Source organism: Herpailurus yagouaroundi, unplaced genomic scaffold (genome assembly GCF_014898765.1).
Source record: "Herpailurus yagouaroundi ecotype Mexico unplaced genomic scaffold, PumYag 141, whole genome shotgun sequence".
NCBI lineage: Eukaryota > Metazoa > Chordata > Mammalia > Carnivora > Felidae > Herpailurus > Herpailurus yagouaroundi.
The window spans coordinates 54,860,226-54,882,089 of record NW_024412396.1 but is presented as its reverse complement, the minus strand read 5'-3'; the positions used below and the strand labels follow the sequence as shown (position 1 = coordinate 54,882,089).

Genomic DNA, 21,864 nt, shown 5'->3' with positions numbered 1-21,864 from the left:
TAAAAAAAAAAAAAAGATGAACGACAAGCAGCCATCCCACCACATGTAATTCTACTTCCATTTATGTGCAGCATTACTAATTTGGTTTGGTCAGATATGATATTTGTGACAGTTAAGGGAAGTGGTCAGAAAACTCAACTACTTGACTCAACCACTGAGCATCCATTTCTCTTTCGTGCCACATTACTGGAAATAGAAACAGTGGGTAAAGTGGTGGCAGAGGTCCCCCCTCGACATTTCTCCAGGAACAGAGTAAATAGAACTGCTCCAGTGCAAACTCTTTTCTCACTTAGTCACTCAACAAAGTTTTACTGAATATCTACTGGATGCCAGATTTGTTTTCCGTGCCACTCCTTCATCAGAATCCACTCCTTGCTAAAGGCTTCACTTTCCCCTCCCCTCCCACAGTCCCCGCAGACACACAGGGTCTTGATGCTGACTGAAAGGTTTGGATCTTTCCCTTATGGAAACTCGAGTTCTGCCTCCCCTTCCTTGAAGGCCCTGCCAGGGTGGAGTTTTATTTGTAATAATACTTTTTTATCTGCATAAAATAAATAAACTCCAAGATGGAAAAGTATTTTAGAGAAAATAGAAGAAATTATAAGTATTTCCTCATGTCATTGCATACTTGTAAACATTTTAATGGCTGGGTATTCTATTGTGTACCTCCGTTTCTTAACATTCACCCAAAACTTCATTCACAATTTAGATTTATTTCCTTAGGGAAGAATTACAAAGTTATTATTTATGCACATTTGTAAGGCCTTAATACAAATGGCCAAACCACTTTCAGAGAGTTTGTAGCAACTTAGAGTCCCATTAAAGGTCTATTTACTGTTCATATCATAGTACCCTTACCTTCATTGAAGAGTAAAAACTTTAAGAATCTTCACTGATTGTTTTTAATCTGCATTTTTTTTCTTATTTCCAGTGAGATTGGACATTTTCACATGCTTATTAGACATTTTTAGTTTCTCTCTCCTGAGCTTTCTGTATGTGTCCTTTGTCTGTATTTCTATTGGAGTTTTTATAGCCTTCTTATTTACCTGTATGACCTTATTCAGGATGTTAACACTTTGTTTTTAATATTTATTGATCACATTTGGGCAAATTCCCCCCAATTGCATTATTTGTAATCATATTATCACTTAGAGCAGATAACTTGTCTAATGAGATCAGCTTTATATCATTTTATGTAGGAGGTGGTTATCAATGTCTAAGAATTAAGAATGCATACTTTATAGCACAGTAAAAAAAAAATCTATTCTAGAAACTTCTATTAAATAAAGGGAGAATGTATAAGAGTTAAACTGCAAGGGACCTTGGGCCTATCAGTGCTTCTGTATTGATAGACCTATTTGTATTCTTACTGCATTTGATGTGTGGCCCCTTTGGTGTGCTTATTACAAAATTATGAGATTCTGTGCCCAGACTAGCACTTGAGACAGGTAGTGAGCTGCTTTTGAATTTATCAGATTCCAGATAAAATTCTACTCATCCTTCATTCCCATACCTCAGTTTCCCGTACTTGTAGAGGCCCTGAATAGCAGCCCTCATAAGCTCTCCTTTTTCTTGCAGACAGTTCTTCCTCACTCCAGGAAGATGAAGAGGTAGAGATGGAGGCTGTCAGCTGGCCGGCCAGTAGTCCAGCCACGAATGGACACCCTGCAACTCCAGTGACTTCTGCTCGTTTCCCCAGCTGGGTGACTTTTGATGACAATGAAGTCAGCTGCCCTTTGCCACCAGTCACCTCTCCCCTGAAGCCAAACCCACCACCTACTGCATCTGTGATCCCAGATGTACCTTATCACTCAGCTGGGTCATTTAAGAAGAGGGAACGTCCCAAGAGCACATTGATGAACTTTTCCAAAGTTCAGAAGCTGGACATTTCCTCCTTAAACCATCCGCCTTCCATAACCGAGGCTCCACCTTGGAGGGCAACCAATCCTTTCCTGAATGAGACTCTGCAGGATGTACAGCCTTCCCCCATCAACCCTTTCATTGCTTTTTTTGAGGAGCAGGAGAGACGCTCCCAAAACAATTCCATTTCCAGTGCCACAGGCAAAAGCCAAAGAGATTCTCTCATTGTCATCTACCAAGATGCCATCAGTTTTGATGACTCAAGCAAAAACCAGTCACACTCTGATGCCGTTGAAAAACTCAAACAACTCCAGATTGATGATCCTGATCACTTAAGCAGTACGACACTACCAGATGATGACCCGAAAGCCTGGATTGAACTAGATGACCACCCACCTGGTTCAGTGCTGTCCCAGCCCAGGGATGGATGGCCAATGATGCTAAGGATCCCTGAGAAGAAAAACATCATGTCGTCTAGGCACTGGGGACCCATCTACATCAAACTGACAGACAGTGGTTACTTGCAGCTGTATTATGAGCAGGGCCTAGAAAAACCATTCCGTGAGTTCAAGCTGGAGATCTGCCATGAAATTTCAGAACCCCGGCTCCAAAACTATGATGAGAATGGCAGGATCCACAGCTTGCGAATAGACCGTGTCACCTACAAGGAGAAGAAGAAATACCAGCCCAAACCTGCTGTGGCCCACACAGCAGAGAGGGAACAAGTGATCAAGCTGGGCACCACCAATTACGATGACTTCCTCAGTTTCATCCGAGCCGTTCAGGACCGGCTCATGAATCTGCCAGTGTTGTCAATGGACTTAAGCACAGTGGGCTTGAACTACCTTGAAGAGGAGATTACTGTGGATGTCAGGGATGAGTTCTCTGGCATTGTGAGCAAGGGAGACAACCAGATTCTCCAGCACCATGTCCTGACACGGATCCACATTCTGAGTTTCCTCTCTGGGCTTGCAGAGTGCCGCTTGGGCCTCAACGATGTCCTTGTCAAAGGGAACGAAATCGTTTCCCGGCAGGACATCATGCCGACCACCACCACAAAGTGGATCAAGCTCCATCAGTGCCATTTTCATGGGTGCGTGGATGAGGATGTATTCAACAACTCACGGGTCATTCTGTTCAACCCTTTGGACGCCTGCCGGTTTGAGCTAATGCGGTTCAGGACAATATTTGCAGAAAAGACCTTGCCTTTCACACTCAGGACAGCAGCAAGCATCAATGGGGCAGAGGTGGAGGTGCAGAGCTGGCTGAGGATGTCAACCGGCTTCTCCTCTAACCGAGACCCTCTCACCCAGGTTCCCTGTGAGAATGTGATGGTTCATTACCCCGTGCCCAGTGAGTGGGTGAAAAACTTCCGCAGGGAAAGTGTCCTGGGGGAAAAGTCTCTAAAAGCTAAAGTGAACCGGGGGGCAAGTTTTGGTTCAACTAGTGTATCTGGCTCTGAGCCTGTCATGAGAGTAACTCTGGGAACTGCCAAGTACGAGCATGCCTTCAACTCCATTGTGTGGAGGATAAACCGACTGCCTGACAAAAACTCGGGTAGGTACAGGCTTCTCTTCTGTGAAAACTGCCACATGGTTACAGAAGAGCAGGGGTCCAAGTTCCACACTCTGTTCCCCTATTAAGTGCTGGTTTCCGTTGGGTGACAAATGGTAATGGAGGAATGGGACCAGAAAATCAAAAATACTTGTGCGGAGTAAGGAACAAACGTGAATGACCCAGTTCACAACATGTTCTTACCCCTTTGTTATCACACTTCTTCCAGAGAATTCTGCGTTATTAGCGGGTTGAGCCGCTAAGCACGTTTCCAGGGCAGCTTATGAGTTTGTATTCTTTTCTGACTCATATAAGTATTATATGTGGTGCTGGAAGCTGTTTCCAGATCCTAGCAGGCTTCTGGGTTCTGAAGAGGTATCTTTCTCAGTTAGATTTAAGATTCGAGTCACCATGTGCAAGACCTGTCAATCATAACATCTCCAACTTGGAGTTGGGATTTGAGGATGCAGCAAGGGAAGAAATGGCCTCTGATGAGACTGAAGATCCAGCCAGGACCAGAAGGTCCAATAGGGCTGAGATTCTGTCGGACAAAAAAACCAAATCAATAAAGGAAGGTATGTTTGAATTACACAAAGAAAGCAAGCTAACCAGCCCTAGCTGGCTTGCTCATGGCTATAAGGGGTGCTTTTGTGCTTGAGTGAGCACAGAAGGCAATGACTTTCCTCAGGGGTCCAGTGAAGTTAACGAAATGACAAAACTAGGGAGTGATCCAACTAGTTCTAATAGCCCTATTTCTTAGAGGAAGTCCAAGTGACTCCAATGACAGGCAGTAAGCTCATGATGCTGTGATCCTTTAAAGCACTTCTCTTCTTGTTTATAATAAATTGTGCCCATCTGTTAACAAATAGATATCCGAGCCTAGCAAAAGGAGTAAAGTTTAGAAAAACTTGACGGAAATGTCCTTCTCTTATGCAGATATTCTTCCATTCTACTATTAAATCCTAGTGGTGTGTTTATAGAGTCTTCATTTCCTGTTCTGAGGGTGGAGTGGTCCTGTCATCGAACCCAAAATGTATCGTGATGTGATGGCAAGAGGCAGTATGATCTGGTCACCTCCCCAAGCAGTCCAGGGGGGTGGAACACACCGGGGCATTCTGTGTCAGACACTGGGTGTAGCGGTGCAAAATGAAAAGACAATTGGACCTCTGTGTTTGAGGCTGGGTTGGCCATCCCCCGCCCCCCTGCCATTTCTAAACTGACAGGATTTTTAAAAACAAAGTCTTCCTCTCTGTGCTTGGGTATTTGTTTCTCCCCGGTCAGCACTGTATTCTCCTAGTGATAGCACGGTGATCTCCACCTCAGCCATGGGGCCTGCCCTGAACTGACAGAAGAGAGGAGAAGCCCTGAACTGTCCTTTGGCACAGAAGCCCCTGAGAAGAGAACTGAGGCGGTAGGAAGCAAATTACTGTTTAACCTGCTGGAGACTTGACATCAGAAAAGACAAGGCCTCAGGTTTATGTTTATCGGAATGCTTAGCTCTTCAGTTTGTTACCTATGGATTCAGATAACTTCATTATGGGATTACCGAGTTTTCAAGCTGGAAGGGGCCTTGGGAATAACTTGAGTCAAACCTCTTCATTCTACAGATGAGAAAATTAAGGACCGAGAGTGACATGACTTATCTGAAGTCACAAAGCCACATCCAGGGGTCTTTTCTCAATACCACAGCTGCCTCTTAGTAGAGGATACCAAATAGACACAAACGTGAAGTAACTTCCTCTAAGGGAAGAGAGATTTTCAGTTTTCTCAATGTGTACACCTCTATCTCATTTGCTTCAGAGTTCTTTCTCTCAAATATTTAAAAGTACTGTATGAGGAGTTTTGGTTATAAGCAGCAAAAACAAAACGAAACAAAAGATTGTTGGAGGATAGCTCAGAGCGCTGAAGGAAAGGCTGGAAGGGTTGAATGAACAGGCATAGAAAGGATGGCTCTTGAAAGCAGAGCTGTGAGATGCCTCCTCAGTCCGCAGCTATTGACATAAATCATCACAAGCCGTTTTCTGTCAAGAGTCAAGGGGAAGACAGCGCATTTTGACTGACATGACCTCCAAAATGACATGCAGTGCTGGGGAAGATTATCTCCCAAAGCAGAGGGAGGGGAAAAAGATTGTTACCAGAAGAAAGGGGGGAATGGATGCAGGACACGGGTAGATACAGGTCTTCAGCAAACACGTTCTTTAATGCTTTCCCAGCAGGTGAGTGTTCAGTAGGCTCAAGGCCAAGTTAATGAAGCTTATATATTACAAATGTATTTCCTGATTACTGGAACCTTTGTGAAAGATTTTTGAAATCCAGGACAGCATAAGGATATTTGGGAATGTTTCTCAGTTAAGCTACCCCCTCATCCCTGCTTTTGTTATTCATGGTTATGCATTTTTAGTAGCAGCCCCCCACCCCCACCCCGGCAAAGGGCTTCTAATACTACTCCTGACCAATGGTATATTTCTGGATCTGTTCAGGAAATTGATAACACCCTTTTCTGGCAACTCAAGACACACAGAATCTGAATTAAGTCAGACAGCAGGTTCTTAGCGTTGCTGGTGTTCCCTGGGACCAGCTCCTCCTGTCCCCATCCAGTGTGCCCTCCATGAAACCACTGAATTGATGATCTATTAGTAATCATCCCTTTCCTGAGCTCCTCTATCTTGGTCTTCAGAGAGCCTTGGGAAAGTGCCTTTTACAGGTTATTTTCCATAATTCTCACACCTCTGTTTACAGTAAAGGAGGCCTGAACCTCTGCGTGCTTACTTCTACCGGCAGTGGCCCTGTATCCGTAACTTGCAGCAGGCAGGACAGTCAGACCACAGGCAGCATGGGTCTGTAGGTCTGTACCCCTGGCTTTGCTGGCATCTGAGGCTGTAGTCACAGAGGGCTTGTCCCAGTCCCAGTCACCAAAAGACTAACAAGCTGCCACTGGAGTCCAACGTGGCCTGAAGTGGTGGGCCTAGCCCAGCTGTGTGCATGTACAGTCATCCCCTCCCCACGCCCCCTGCCCCCCCACCTGCACTCTTCGGGGACCCTTTTCACCCTGACCCCAAAAGCTTCTCGTAATCCTAGAAGGCACCAGAACAAGTCCTACTGCTTTCCCAGATCATCCGCCAGGAAACAAAGCATTCTGTCCTGCACAGGTAGCTTTCTTTGCTGGAACTCCAGTTCTCTAATATTAGACCAAGAGAAAAACAATTTCAATATAATTCACCTTTTATGGAAAGTAGAAATCTAAATTTTAAATTAAATTTTCTTGGTTTCATCAAGGAAGATGACAAAATGTGTGGGTTCACATAGTTCATTACCGTAAATCAAACTGTACTAGATTTCAGAATTGCATACCCCTATCTGTCCCTCAGCCCTATACATCGTGGGCGTCCATTAGTGGACGCCTGGAATCCAGAGGGAATACTGCTTTCATAGGGTTTGCTGTGAATACACTTTGGAAGGTGAGAGGAGACATCTGCTTTGTGGAAAGTAATGATTTCTCAGTATTCTGACAATGTTTAAGGGTAACTGGGTAAAACTGTTGTTCAAGTTGCCATTGAATTAAAGTAAACTCTGTGTACTTCAGAGTGATCTAAATCTATAGCAATATATTGAGAGGAGTTTAGGACATAATTTGGAATCTGTCAGATCTGAGTTTTATTCCCAATGCTGCAATTTAGTGGCTGTAAGACCTCAGGCCATTTACTTAAACCTCTCAGAGAAATCTTATTTTCCTCATTTACAGAAGAGGATTATGAATACCTAGCTCATTAAGATAGAAATTAGATAATGCTTTTAAGTGTTTAGCACAGTCGCTGGCCTGTAAGAAATGCTCAGTAACTGAAAGCTGTGTAATCACAATTGTAATTTAAAATAAATCACCTGGGTTCATTTTTAGATAATATAATTTTTACTAACATATGTATCAAATTTAAATTTCTTTCCTAGAAACCAGTGCAAGTTTCTCAATTTCCCAAAGTATTACTCTTTAGAAATAACCCCTGAAATATGTTATTTGTGAAATAGAGCAAAACAAATACTTCACTGCGTGATGTTTTCCTTGGAGAGCGGGTGTGTATGTCCTCACTCTCCGAGATTAAAAAGTCCTGTCCAGACCAATAAAGAAAATTGAAATTGTTTATTTGGGGAAGCTCAGATAACTTAGGACTCTTGCTGTTACATAACAGTCAAAGCCGTGTCACGTTGTTTATCCACGGTGAGTTGTTGTATGGGGGTTCTTACAGCTCACTTCTCTACTCATGTCACCCTGCAAAACCTGGTCTTGAGATGGGAGACCATGAGGGTGGCTGTGACTCAGACAAAGTGGCTAAAGCACTTTGGAGACTGACTGCTTGGGTTCAGTTCTCATTCTGCCACTTTGCAGTTCTGACTGGGCGGCTCGCTTTACCTCCCCGAAGCCTTGGTTGCCTCATCTGTAGACTGGAATGGCTATGACCTCAAGGGATTGTTATGAAGATACGGAGAGAGGGTGTGCACACAGCAGCTGGGACAGTAAAGGATGCTCAACAAACAACGATGCTTCAAAGGTTACAGTCACAGAACTAAGCTCTCTTTTCACTCAGCTAATCGGTCCTCAAGTTTTTCAGCCACGTACAGTAGAACGAACCATAGATTTGTAGAATTAAAGAACAGGAAAGGACTGTGCCTTGCATTGACCTACCTCCATTTCCCCACTTCCCAAATCAGGACTTGAAGCTGGAGAGAACAAGGATGTGGGTGCAAGATTTCTGACACTTAGCAGGAGAGCTAGAAGTCATACTCGGTGTCCTGTTGGCCTGTGTTCTACCCAGCATACCATGTGCTTCCTTAATGCAAAGCTGTTGTTTATAAGGGCTTCATCATTTACGTGTGCCATTTACCCACAGAGACATTCCAAAAGCATCTTTGAAAAATATGAGATGATTAAGATGATTAAGAAAATTCATCTTCTGGGTGCCTAGGTGGTTCAGTTAGTTAAGTCTACAACTTTGGCTCAGGTCATGATCTCACGGTTTGTGGGTTCGAGCTTCGCGTTGGGCTCTGTGCTGACATCTCAGAGCCTGGAGCCTGCTTTGGATTCTATGTCTACCTCTCTCTCTTCCCCTGCCTTGCTCGCACTCTGTCTCTCTGTCTCTCTCCCTGTCTCTCAAAAATAAACATTAAATTTTTTTTAATTAAAAAAAGAAAATCCATCTTTCAAAGGGAATTAATTACTTTGCTCCACATGGCTGTCATTGATGCTCTATTAGGTGCTAAGTGCTGATCCCTTTTATTCCTTCCTGCCAATTTACAGCCTCTATTACTTATTATTTGTGTTGTGTTCCCATTATCACCCTGACCTGAGTGGGTTTTTCAGGCTGTGGGTTTTATTGCTAGGATACAAGGCTACTGTAATCAGAAGGGTCTGAGGCACAGGCAGTGTGATTTCTGTTGTAAGTCCTCCGCTCAGCATTGGACCCTCGGAAAGACTGCCTGGTGCTGAGCCTCCTTTGCTATTGAGTGGCTCTTTTGGCCTCTTCTTCCATGTCATCCTCAAAGAACCTAATGTCTAAATTCTTTTCCTTTCATAGCTTCTGGTCACCCACACTGTTTCTTCTGCCACCTTGAACTTGGCTCTGACCGGGAAGTGCCTTCCAGATTTGCCAGTCACGTGAATGTTGAGTTCAGCATGCCCACAACTTCTGCCTCTAAAGCTGCCGTAAGATCCATCTCTGTGGAAGACAAGACTGATGTCAGGAAGTGGGTCAATTATTCTGCACACTACAGCTACAAGGTAGCCTCGGGAGGCGTCTGGCTAATGTTTCCAGGTCCATTTGTTCACCCCCTTCCCCTCCCCTGTCTTGTTCCCTTTAGCAGTGCCTGCCTTGAATGCAGGATGTTCTCTTACCGCCTTAGAGAGAGGTACACCGTGCATAGCTGTGGATGAGTCTGCTCTGATTTGAATGAATAGTCTCACTGGTGGGCAAGAGAAAGGTTGGGAAAAAATAAAGAGGTGAATGAAAGAGGAGAGTATAATGTTTTTCAGTCATCATGAACAACAACAAAAGAGTCATGGGGTAAAGGAATTAGTATTACTCATAATATATGTTGCAGAAGTTGTGAACTTGAAAGTGGAGGGGAGTTCAGGAAAGCGCTAACCCAAAGCATGTATTTCATTCAGCTTCAGAGTTGGTGAAGTAGATCTGAGTAAAGTCAGGACACCTATGACCTGGTCACTGGGCTATACCAGGACAAAATTCAAAAGCCAAGCAAGCTTCTGTAATAGTAACAGGATCAGGGCTGTGGAAGGAGGAAACTAAGTTGGAGTGTTCTGATATAAATAGTGATTCTATCTTCAGGCATTGGAAATTCAATAGCAGATTAAATGCCAAAGATAGAAAATGGGGGTTATTGAAGAATTATTTTGCAAACGGTTTAATAATTTTTTTATTCATAATAATATCCTTAGTTTTTCAAGGTTATTTATTGTTCTTCAATGTTTCCTTAGTTGTGTGATCTAAAACCTTAAACTACCAAAAAGAACACATACTCCATCTTGTGGCCAGGGAAAATATAGCACTTTCATCAAGCATGACCCTCCTCTGTTTTTTCTTTAATTGTTCCCTTCATCATAAATATCCAAAGTGGTGAAGAGAAGAGTAGTTTTAATTATGAAACTCTCTAGCTTGATAGATTTCCTTTCTGACTTGTCAAAGGCTTCAGCGTGTGTCACTTTCAAGGCAAGATGAATTTATTAATCCCTTCATAGTTGTAGCTGCCGTATTTTGCAGGAGACACAGGAAGAACTATAAACACTAAAATACTTAACTTTGGGAAGAGATAAAGTAACGGAGAGTATAGACAGCCAGATGGAAAGGAATTCAGTCATTTTGATAAACCTTTGTGCTCTCCTGCTGTATACCTACATTATTGGAGTACAATAGTCAACAAGGGCATACCCCTGTCCTATGGAGCCTGTGGTTGGGGGTGGGCCGGGCAGGTGTACCAGGTACAGTGGAAATATGCCCAGGAAGAATGCCTCACTCTACCTAATGACTTGGGAACATGACTCAAGGTGACCTTTGAACCACTATGCAAGACAAAGAATAAGAATTTTCCAGGTGGACTGTGAAGAAGGGGGATTCCAGAGCAAGCAAAGAACATGTGCAAAGAGATAATCCTAATATACTCAGGGCCAGTATCTTCAGTGTGGCTAAAGCCCAGAACATTAACAAAATTACAGGGAATCTCAATGAGCGTGGTGAGGTATTCTCTTTGAGATTATTTATTATTGGGATGTTTTTCTCCTCTTTCTGATATTTCTCTCCAACTTCTATTCTTGGCAGGTGGAAATTGAGCAAAAAAAGAGTTTGAAGCCAGACTTTGAAGGAGATGAAATGGAAAATCCCAAGGAGTGTGGGGTCCAGTGACAAAGCCCTACTGCAGGGGGCATGACCCAAGTTCTCATGAATAGCTGAAGTTCAAGTCAGTACCTACCATGACTACTCCATGTTGGGAACAGTATTTTGGACCTTCCTGTAGTTACCTGTATTTTAACAGGGAACCTTGAGGTGGTTGCTTTGGAGAGACCCTGATATGCCTGATGATGCACCTAGTTCACCTGACTTTTGGGGCTTATTGTCTAATTAAGCCTCCTTTTCTTCACTCTGCTTATCTCACAGCTGTTGGGTGTGGTTTGTTGTCACTGTTGGAGTCAGGAAGAGAACCTTCCACATGAGTGTTGGCCCCATTTCCTTCTGATGTTCATCTGTCACTTACATGATTTTCTAGAAAACACAGTCTTGAGAAAGTTCATTCAGAATCCACCTCTATCACTCCCTCTAGAAAAAGGTTCAGAAGAGGTGAAGTACAAAACAAATTTCCTCTTTGGGTCTACTAGGCTCTTTGTACATGTCTCCATTCTTTAAATGTTAACACTATGCAACAGAAGTTTTCAAGACGTTTCCCTCCCAGTTCTGGATGGTTTTGATTAAAACACTTTTTCCATCTCTCTGTTCCCAGGGTTCACCACCCTGAGTCACAATAAACAATGGAAAAAAGGCACAATAGGATACTTTTTTATTCTGTGATTATCCCCACATTCTGCAAAGGGTGGCTATTGAAGGGAAAGCAAAACTGAGCTGATTTTTCTTCATTCTGGGGAAAAGGGCCATTAATTGTAACATAATATTCAATTCAGGAGACAACTTCAATCTCAGAGAATTCCCAAATTCACACTGAAAAATACAGGCCATTTCTGTTTCTGAAACAAATGGATGGAGATATATATATATATACACACACATATATATACACACACCTATATATATATACATATATATGTGTGTATATGTATGTATGTATGTATACCTCAGGCATATGTCAGGGCATTTGGGAGCTCTTTTTATACCTCAAGCCTATAGACAGTTGCATGTCTCTTTAATTCAGACTTTACAGGAAATATAAGTGGAAAAGATAATTTTAAAAGCTGTTTTAAAGCTAAGCTTTTAGTTTTAAAAATTTAAAAGCTGTTTTAAACCAAGCTTTTCGTATATGAGCTCTCCCCCCAAATTCAGAGTTTGATAATTACAATTTTGTAACAGATCTAAAAAGCGGAAGACTCTAGGGTAGAAATGGAGGAAAGGCCTATTTTTCTAATGTTGGGAGCATTAAATCTGATTCCAAGAGTCTGGGACACTCGATCTTCTTTCCCTTCATATGTTCCTGCTTATATTCTGTACTTCTACTTCTTATTTCTATCTTGGTGTCTCCTTACCATACAAGGAACTATATTGGCCATCCCGAAGGGAATACCTGCTCAGCAGCTTAAAGGCCGGTTCTATCTGCCTTCTTCTCCTGTGAAGAATAAAGTAAGGGGACAGAAAGCATACCTGTAAGATTTGTCAGATGACACAGAGAAATAAATGATATATCCAGTCTCAACTGGCAGATTTGGGGTTAATTTATCCAGTGAATTTTCACTGAATTGTAACTACGTACTGACACTAGAACATAGACATCATTACCATTTTTTTTGAAATACCTGAACATAAGACTGAAACTAAAAGGATAAAATTCAGTAGGCATTAACGAGACACTATATTCTGAGTTGCTTAAACACTATATTCTGAGTTGCTTAAATACAACCTTCTAAATACAGAGTGGTGTTACCTACGTGTGTGTTGACAGGAAGGTTGTTGAAAAATCATGGTTTCACAATGGTTCCTGTAGAAATGTTTTCTTAGGGAAACAGGACTTCAGTTTTGAATTAGGAGTGTATGGTGACTATCACAAAGTTAATGCATTCAACCTGTGGTAACAGAAGCCCAGGGAGCCCTGCATGCTGCACTGGTCAGTCCACATTTGGATGGAGGGTTGGATTCAATTGTGGATGCTATGTTTTGAGAGAGACATTAATCAGTTGTGTCCAGAGGCAGGTGACCAGGGTTGTGAAGGGTCTAATTATATAAGGGACAGGGGAATAGAATAGGAGAGAATAAAATAATATAGCTGCCCTGAAATTTCCGTTGAGTTTTAAAAAGGGAGAAGAATAAGACTTACCTGTGTAACTTCAAAGGGCAAAAATAGGAACAAAGAGGAACTTTATAGATAACAGATGTTTGCTTCAACATAAGAAAGAATTTTCTAATAAGAGGTTCTAAATGTGGTGGTTCTAAAGGGGAAAAGACTTGTGTAGTAATATTTCCTATTGCTGCAAATGCCCAAACAAAGGTTAAAATAACCATCCATCCCAGATGCTGTGAAAGGGGCACTGGATTTGGGCTAGATGGCTCCCAAGATCCCTTTTGCATATAGGCTAATCTCAGTAGTAACTCTCTAACTCTAGTTGTTTTCTCCTTGATAAGTGGTTTTGTAAACTTTGTGAAATACATTGGGATTTCCTGAAGTTCTCTGTCAAGTGAGGCAGAGCCCTTCCCCTGTTGTACGAAAGGCACATGAGATTCCTCACAGAAACATCAAGATGCGCTAAAGAACTGGCAAGGTGAAGGTCATTCTGACACCTTCCTTACCAAACGCTAGCACCTGCGCACCCTGTCAAGATCTCTGCCTCACCTGCCAGCATCACATGTGTGCTGCCTGTTGGACGATTTCTCCCCATCTTAGTTAATTCTCATTGCCTTTGTGCTTTTACGTGGATTTTTTTTTTCTTTCAACCAAGGGTTAGGAAAATCCTTTCCATGCTATCTGCATTCAGCAAGCAAATTATTATTAATAATAATTTTTTTTAAAAAAACCTACCACCTTGATTTCATCAAATTTGCTTTCCCACTACTGTTTTCGGGAAACTGATTATGGGTAGCATCTGGGACTTTGGGGGATATAATACTATCTATTTTTAGGCCTAGTGTTATGTGAATAGCCTACATAGAAAACACAGGCAAATTACCTTTTTGGTGTGCAGATTCTTTTACTACCCTGGACCTGGATTGTGTGTATGTGTGTGGTCACAAGTAGTCCTTGTCTATGTTATCAATAATGTGAAGATATTAAAAGTAAATTCACTTTACCAATACATAGTATTACTATTAGAACATAAATTAGATGTCACATGATATTAAGAGCTATGCTTTCTTTTGAGTCTCATGGCTTGCTTTGTGACTTTATAGTAAAAGAGGATAAGAAATGTACTTGTCGTGATATGTCAAACAAGAGAAGCTAAGGTATTTTGTGGTGGGCCATTAAACCCCATTTGCCACTCTTGTAAACATAATACTAGTTATTTTTTCTCAAAATTTTACATTTCACTTAAATATCATCTGGATATTTTTTTTTTTCATTTGGTTCTTTTCCCGCTCTCAGCATTCCTGCATTATTGGCAGGACTCATAACCCTTGAGAACATTTTTTTAATGCAATATATTTCTTATTTGAAATGGGAGCAATTTCTATTCAAATCCAGTGGGTGAGAGCAAGAGTTTATTTCCTGAGAAATTAAAGTCCCCAAGAAATATGATCCATGATGGCAAGGAATATATCTTATTCTTTATGTTCAGTACCTAGGAGAAAGCTTGGGAAAGGTTTCAGCCACCTTAAATCCTTGCTGATAGGACAAACATATATTAGTGAAATAAAAGGAAATTATTAGGGGGTGCCTGGCTGGCTCAGTTGGTAGAGCATGCACCTTCTTTTTTTTTAGATTTATTTTATTGATTTTGAGAGAGACAGTGTGCAAGCAGGGGAGGAGTAGAGACAGAGGTGGAGAAAGAATACCAAGCAGGTTCTGCTCTGCCAGCACAGTGCCCAACAGAGGGCTCGATCTCATGAACCGTGAGATCATGACCAGAGCTGAAATCGAGAGTTGAACGCTTAACCAACTGAGCCACTCAGGCGCCTGGAGCCTGCAACTCTTGATCTCTGGGACATGAGTTCAAGCCCCATGTTAGGTGTAGAGATTACTTTTAAAAGAAAGAAAAAAGAAATTATTAGGTATTTAATAAATGTTTGTTAAACGCACACTCACCTGAAACTCTAAGAAACTTAGCCCTTACTTATCATCAAATACTTCTATTAAAATAAGCAAGCAAGCTTTATTTCCTGAAAGACTTAATTTTTTTTTATTCCTGCTTCCACTGTCAACTAATGACTGTCAGCACATAGCCTTCACGTGCAGCTGAATTTAAACTACAGTTTTTCTCACTCATATTGAAAAACATTTTTGTGCCCAAAATACAGTAGCACAGATGCTATCCATGAGTCAAGATTATTGATTCAGTTTTGTTCCTTCAAGTCAGACATGTCTTGCCCATTTGAATAGTCAGCAGGAGGAGAAAGCTTGGCCAATATTGGTGTGCTATGTCTTTGGTTTCCCCACCATTAACTACTGACTGGTGTTACTGTGTTTTGTCACCATAGGCAGATGGAGGACTGAGATGGTAAGGATGAAACTCGTGAAATTAAATCATGATTTCAGAGCTGCTTTCAATCTCTTTATGAGGTTAGTTGTGGGAAAGCACAGAATGATCTGAAATTGTTTAAAAGCCTTGGGAATATTAAATTAATTTCAGTAGGAAGCATTGCCACCTAGCCTACTTTTAGAATTCTCCCACTTGGGACTGGTAACTTTAATGGTTCTCCAGATGATGATCGTAAGTGAATTCTAGCATATCTAGAGTTTTAGGTCATGTTAAGAATGCCATTTAACAGAAAATTCAAACAAAACTGACCAAAAATGTCCACACACACAAACAAAATCACCTAGTAAACAAATCATCTTTAACAACTTATACCAAGTCCCATTCAAACCATGACTGCTCTTCATATAAAAATAGTCATCTCATTCTCCCCAAGTTTTCAAGATGTTTTCTGAACATTGCCGATGTCTGCCAATTTCCTACAAGTCACCATTTCTCCATCATTTCTTAATTGTGCTTTTTGTAAAGGAAACTTGCGTTGGGTATTGTGACTTATGTTTATGTATTTAAGGAATTAAAAAGTAAACAAGATGTAGAAAATAAATGTATCAGTAATATTTTCCCACATATTAACTCAAAGAAGAAATACGGAGTTTTACATTTCTTCTAGTGTGCCTTAGCAAATCTGACTGAGAGTCTCATCTTTTTTTGTTTGTTTGTTTTAAGAATTGGGGGAAAAATATATCTCTGAACTTGCAATTCCAAGCCTGTACAGATAGAAACTATCCATAGGAAGGTGTTTGGTAGTGTCTACAGAGATGCAAATAATAGTGGGTAATGAAAAGCCACAAAAGAGCAGACTTAAAAATGAGAATTTCAACATGAAAAGGTAAAGTGGACAGAGGTGACAAACAGCACTAGCCACCAAACTTGAACTAGAGGCTATCCCTTAAAAGTAAGGGACAAATAAAAGGTTATGCAGCAAGGATAAACAGAATGATTTCAGTTCAACAAATGTTTATCAAGTGTCTACTCTGGTCAAAGTGCTGTGCTATCAGCCAGCTTCCCTAAAGGGAGGTAACGTCAAAGCCAAGGACACTGAGAATTGTTGATGTGAAGTCATCAGAGGGAGTGTACTTTATCAAGGGAAAATTGGGGTTTCTATGACTCTTTGAAGGACATAGTCATGGAGACAATCACCATGTGAAGTAACCTGCTCTTTTCCCAATAAGGACTCAGTAACCTCACCTAAAAAAGTGAGGAAGCTGGACTAATTGTCCCCTTAGGTCCCTGCCCACTTCAGTTTCATGGATTATTTTATAAAATATCCTTTGGTGCCACTGTCAGTGATACTTCTTGTCATGGGTGCTCTTCATATAGTCTTAAGAACCAAGAAATTTAAAATTTGAAGATTGGGAAAATCAGCTGGCCCATATTTTTTCTTTTCCTGTCTTCATCCCTTACCATCTGCCCAGACAACAAACACAGTCCTCTATTATGTAATTGTGTAGTTGGAGTATCAAAAGGATGGTGAACATCAGTTAGAACACTGCCCTGTACGTTCCACTGGCATCACCCAGCACAACAGTGGTGTGAATGTGGAGAGGAACGGACCAAACAGGTCTCCGAAATGGATGTTAGGATTTGAGTATCACTTGAAGCAGAAGTAGATCTAACCCTCCAAGGTACTGAGGGGCCACGTTACAATGATCTGTGATTTATAGATATGTCCTTTTACACAACAGACTGCAGAAATTGAGGGAGGGGGGAAAAGTGCTCTGTAAATATGCTGGGACTATTTGTAAAACAGTTAAGGCAAAACGAGATGAGAGAAAGGGTCAGGCCTCTTCATATTCTCACTGTCTCTTAATAACATGAAAATGTAGTTTAAATTTTTTTAAACATGCACAAGCTACAAAATACCATCTTTTTAATGTGTTAGTATGACTTTAGTTTCTTATACTTAGAATTGGGTCAAATGTGATGGCTCGATTCTAACTGGACAGAGCAAGATGTTCTGGCATCCCCTTCCTATTTAGCTCCATGCTGTGCCTCGGATCAAACCCTCAGTGCCAGTCATGGACACTATCTAGCCACCATCATCGTGCCTCCATGTGCTCCAGGATCAGCAACTCCATGTAGTGTCCAATGTGAGCAGTTCTGGGAAAGCAGATGTGCAGTCAGAACCTGACAGCAACCTATTGGACCAAAGGGTTTAAGGGTTTAGAAGTATGGGGGTGAAAGAAAGGAAGATTATGAACACCTCTGACCCTAAGCCAGCATTCATTTAAACCTTTGTGTCCACCTGCCAACAGAGCCTGGAGAAAACTCTACCATATTCAAGAAATTAAACAGAATCAGTGTTTTAGCTAGGGAGTGTGATAAAAGAGCGCTCCTTCTCACCCTCCATTTTTGTAATGTCTGTAAGTGAATTTCAGTCTGTTAGGATGATGGACCCTAGATCCAATGAGTGATTCAGCTGATCCAAGGCTTGTATTTTTCCTTCATTCATCATCCATCCTCATTTGATATAACTTCTTGTACTATTGTGATTAATTTTATGTAAAACCAGTTTACTTTTAAAAGAAAAGAATATGTGCCTATGTAATAAAGTCTACACACTGGCTAACTTTATAGAGGTGAGGTTTTATTTTTAATTGTTCTGCTGATTCTCATTTGTAATACCCTTTTTTTGAGCTATGAAAATGAGCTATTAATAAATTTTTTTTATTGTTTTTAGGAGTAGAATTTAGTGACTCATCACTTACATATAACACCCAGTGCTCATCATAATAAGTGCCTCCTTAACAGCCATCACCCATCTAGCCCATCCCCCACCCACCTCCCTCTATCAACCCTCAGTTCATTCTCTACTGTAAAGTCTTGTGTGGTTTCTCTCTCTCTCTCTCTCTCTCTCTCTCTCTCTCTCTCTCTCTCTTTCCCCCTTCCCATACATTCATCTGTTTTGTTTCTTAAAATCCTATTAATACAAACTTTTTAACAAAATCTGTCACCATGGAAGATTTAATGAGGTAAGACATAATGAAATGTGTTTATTATAAAGAAGGCCTATCACCCAGTTAATGTGGTGTGATCATAAGATGACAAATTAACAAGTGACACATTAAAAACTGTTTATCCTAGTTAAGTTTATCATATATATAATTTAGTCAATTCAAGATATATTTATTGCATTCCAATTTTGTGCCCAATTGTGCGAGAAAACAAATTAAAATGATATAACCCTTAAGGTTTTCTTGGTGATAAGTGCAAATGCATATAGTAAGTGAGAAATAGAAAAGAATACATAAAAAATATCATTTCTGCAATATGTTCCTGACATATTCCTGTCAGCTCTCAACAAATAACTATTCAATCGATTGATGAATCCAAATGACTAATGTCAACATAAATTCAGATTGGGGAAAAAAATCAATATGGACTAGAATACTTGGAAAGTTTTCAGAGGAAAGATCACTTTTAAGTGAGACCTTGAGGTGGGGGTAAAATTTGACTCAGTTGCAAGAGGAAGCGAGTTTAGAACTGGAAAGAGTCAGGTGTACAAGTGGCATGTTGGATTGGCAGGAGGTGAGCCTGACCTGAGCAAAGGGTTCCTGCCCATCCAAAGGTTGATAGTGAAGCCAAGCTGAGATCTAGTCTAAGGTTGACTCAGTCTAGTAAATGCTACAAAGGCATTTTAGAATCTTACTAATAAAGCATTATTCTAGAAAGGCTAATCTGTCTACAATGTGCCAGATATTTTGGACTAGAGGAAAGCTTAAGGGCAAAGAAAGCAAAGGTTTTTTTGGAGTAAACAAGGCAAGAAAGAAACAGCTTTGTGTTTAGTTCAAATAGACCACAGACATCTTACTGCAAAATACAATGATCTATTAAGAGGAGAACTTAGACCAGGTCCATGGCCCCCTGCCAGTGAAAGAACTCTGTGCTGAACAGAACACAGAATTGTATAGCCTGGTCAGTCTGAAATTAACTGATATTAGTAATTGATAGCAGATGCACAGAAGGGTTAATGGCCAAATAACAGCATAAAATTTTCTTAGGTTGGGGAATCTGAAGAATAATATACTCCTTCCCCCTATCCCTGTCTGCCAAGAATCCTCTTGAACCAAGTTTTGACACCTGCCTAGGTTCCACGTTGGCACAAGGTTTCAGTCTGCTAAGGTCCCCCTGTCCTTTAATATTCACATGGAATAACTGTGCAAGTAGCTGTTTGAAGCCAAGCATGTCCTTAATGTTTCTCAGCATGTGGGGGAGGAGGAGTTGAGAATGAGAGGAAGTGAAGATGAGAATTTAAATATCCTCAGTGTCATTTGTCAGCACTTTTCCAAGCTCCTCCCACCTCCTCTCCATCATGATCCTCTATTTCCTCTTTAGTCCTCTATGCTGGGCAACTTTCTGTATTCCTGAAACATAACATGAGCTAGCATTTATGTAGGGCTTATATTCTGATGCGACCATGTGTGCTAAGTCTTTTAGATGCATCCTTATCTAATGAAGGCAGCTCCCCTCTCCATTCTGCATGGTACTAATAATTCAAGGCTGATGGTACAACTGACAATTATTGAAGGTTGGCAGTTAATAGTGAGTGCAGCACAAAACAGGGAAAAATTTAAAACTGAATGCCAGACATCCCTGCACCTAAAGTTCATGGCTCACACCCCACAGAGGGAATCGTTAAACATCTTTCTTCCTCGTCTCTAGTCTGAGTACATGGAACCAACACCTCAAGTCCCCAAACTACTGTCTCCCTGACTGCCAAGGGAAAACTGAAAACTTCTTAAAATCTCATGTTAAGTGGAGATTAAGTTCTAAAGTCAACACTCTTGAAAATCAAAGTAGCCATAGAATAGACAAAAGCGTAAGTCTTCTTTAATGAAAGTTGCTCCATGACCCTCAATTAATTTTTCAGTTTCTTCATTGAGAATTACTGACAGAGTCATCAACGCCCCAAATCCCAGCTACCTGAACAATGTGTTCCAGTTCATGGTCAATGTGGGGAAGCCATTAAAATGAGTCACAATTATTTCCTGAGTTTTACCAACATGAATTGACCATTTCAGGCTTGACAGCATCTTTTATCTGCCTCACAGACCCACTGAGTGGAGTGGCAGACCGAATAACTTGAATAGACGTATAATGAGTCTCCATTATAGTTCACTTTCTTATGCAAAACAATTTTTAGTTCCACTCCATTGCACCCTGTAATGGACCCATTGAAGTATCTTTCCAAACCAGAGAGAAGTCTATCTTAGATCTCCAAAAAGAATTTACATAAACACATTTTTTTTTCTTCAGAGGTCTCAAAAATGACAGATAATATTTTCACAAGAAATTAGAGCCAAAACTACCTGTCCTTTCCTCCCCCATACAGTCTAGGCAGCAGAAATAGATAAAATCTATTTTACACCTGTTGAGAGCAAACCCCAGGAGTTACATTTTTTAACCCAGAGACCACATGTAGGCATTCCACTCAACGGTCTTAGCTAAGGTCTCAGCTCACAGCTGGAATCAACAAAGACACACAGGTGCATGAAAATTTAGAGGATTCTAGCCCTCAGACTTTGAGTCTTCCAGCTGAGGCACCCAATGTCACAGAGAAGAGACAAGCCATTGCTGCTGTACCGTGTCCAAATTCCAGATCCTCATAATCCCTAAACCTAATAAATAATGGTTTCAGGCCAATAAGTTCTGGGCAACTTGTTACATAGCCATAGTCACCAGAACACTAACGTTAATTGAGTATTTAAGAAGTGCCACACACTGTGTAGGATGCCTTGTATTTTATATCACTTAGCTATTTCTGTGTAGCAAGCCATTGGAAACCTCAGGGGCTTAACACAATAGTTCTTGATTTTTATAGCTCAGAGATGTGTGGTCTATTGAGGATTGGCTGACCAAGGCTACGCTCACTTATGTGTTTTAAGTGTTACCTGGGAGCTCTGCCCAGCCTGGGCTTGGCTGGGGCATCTTAGCAAGGACAGATCCACTGTAGGTATCTCTTATCTTCCTCTTGGAATTTACAGGCTTGACTGGGTATGTCATTTTCATGGAGAGGAAGGAGCACAAAAACACATAGGCCTTTTAGGGCCTAAGGTCAGAAATGGCACACCAACACTTCTACCAAATTCTATTGGCCAATGGACTCACATGATCAGGCCCAGATTAAAGGGGTGAGAAAACAGACTCCATCTACTTAGTATACTGCAAAGTCACAGGCATGGGTGTGCACAGAGGGAGGGGTGAAGAATTGGAGCCATTCAATCTGCTGCATATTTAATCTCCATAATTATCAAGTAAGTACTATTGTCATCCCCATCCCACTCATTTCATAAACTGAAGCACAGAGACTTTAAATAATGTGAGTTAACAGAATTCCTGGAGCTTCCAGTGAGACTACTGCTCCTGTGGCTGTCTCATCACTGCAAAATGTCCATGAGACCAAACTCTCAGAAGATGTCTTTGCCTTTGGGTGCTAGACCACAACTGGCTGCGCTGGGTCACCCATGCTTCCTGTCATAAACCAGTTCTTGACCTTCCTCTAATTGGAACTGAGGATCACTATGCCAATATGTGTTTCTATG

The 21,864-nt window shown here is 41.1% G+C and overlaps 1 protein-coding gene and 1 long non-coding RNA gene across 5 annotated transcripts in view; one reads left to right on the top strand and one right to left on the bottom strand.

Annotated features, from left to right (window-relative positions):
* STON2 (stonin 2) overlaps window positions 1-13,637 on the top strand; it is a 159,661-nt gene extending 146,024 nt beyond the window's left edge. For all 4 annotated transcript variants that reach the window (XM_040477923.1, XM_040477922.1, XM_040477919.1 and 1 more), the window contains 3 exons: window positions 1,579-3,417; window positions 8,982-9,184; window positions 10,737-13,637. In XM_040477923.1, coding sequence (XP_040333857.1) covers window positions 1,579-3,417; window positions 8,982-9,184; window positions 10,737-10,820 — 2,126 coding nt within the window. In that variant the 3' untranslated portion in view covers window positions 10,821-13,637. The remainder of the gene's footprint in view (window positions 1-1,578; window positions 3,418-8,981; window positions 9,185-10,736) is intronic.
* LOC121032142 (uncharacterized) overlaps window positions 8,752-21,864 on the bottom strand; it is a 32,394-nt gene continuing 19,281 nt past the window's right edge. The window contains exon 2 of the long non-coding RNA XR_005791100.1: window positions 8,752-9,122. This is a non-coding gene — a long non-coding RNA (uncharacterized LOC121032142). The remainder of the gene's footprint in view (window positions 9,123-21,864) is intronic.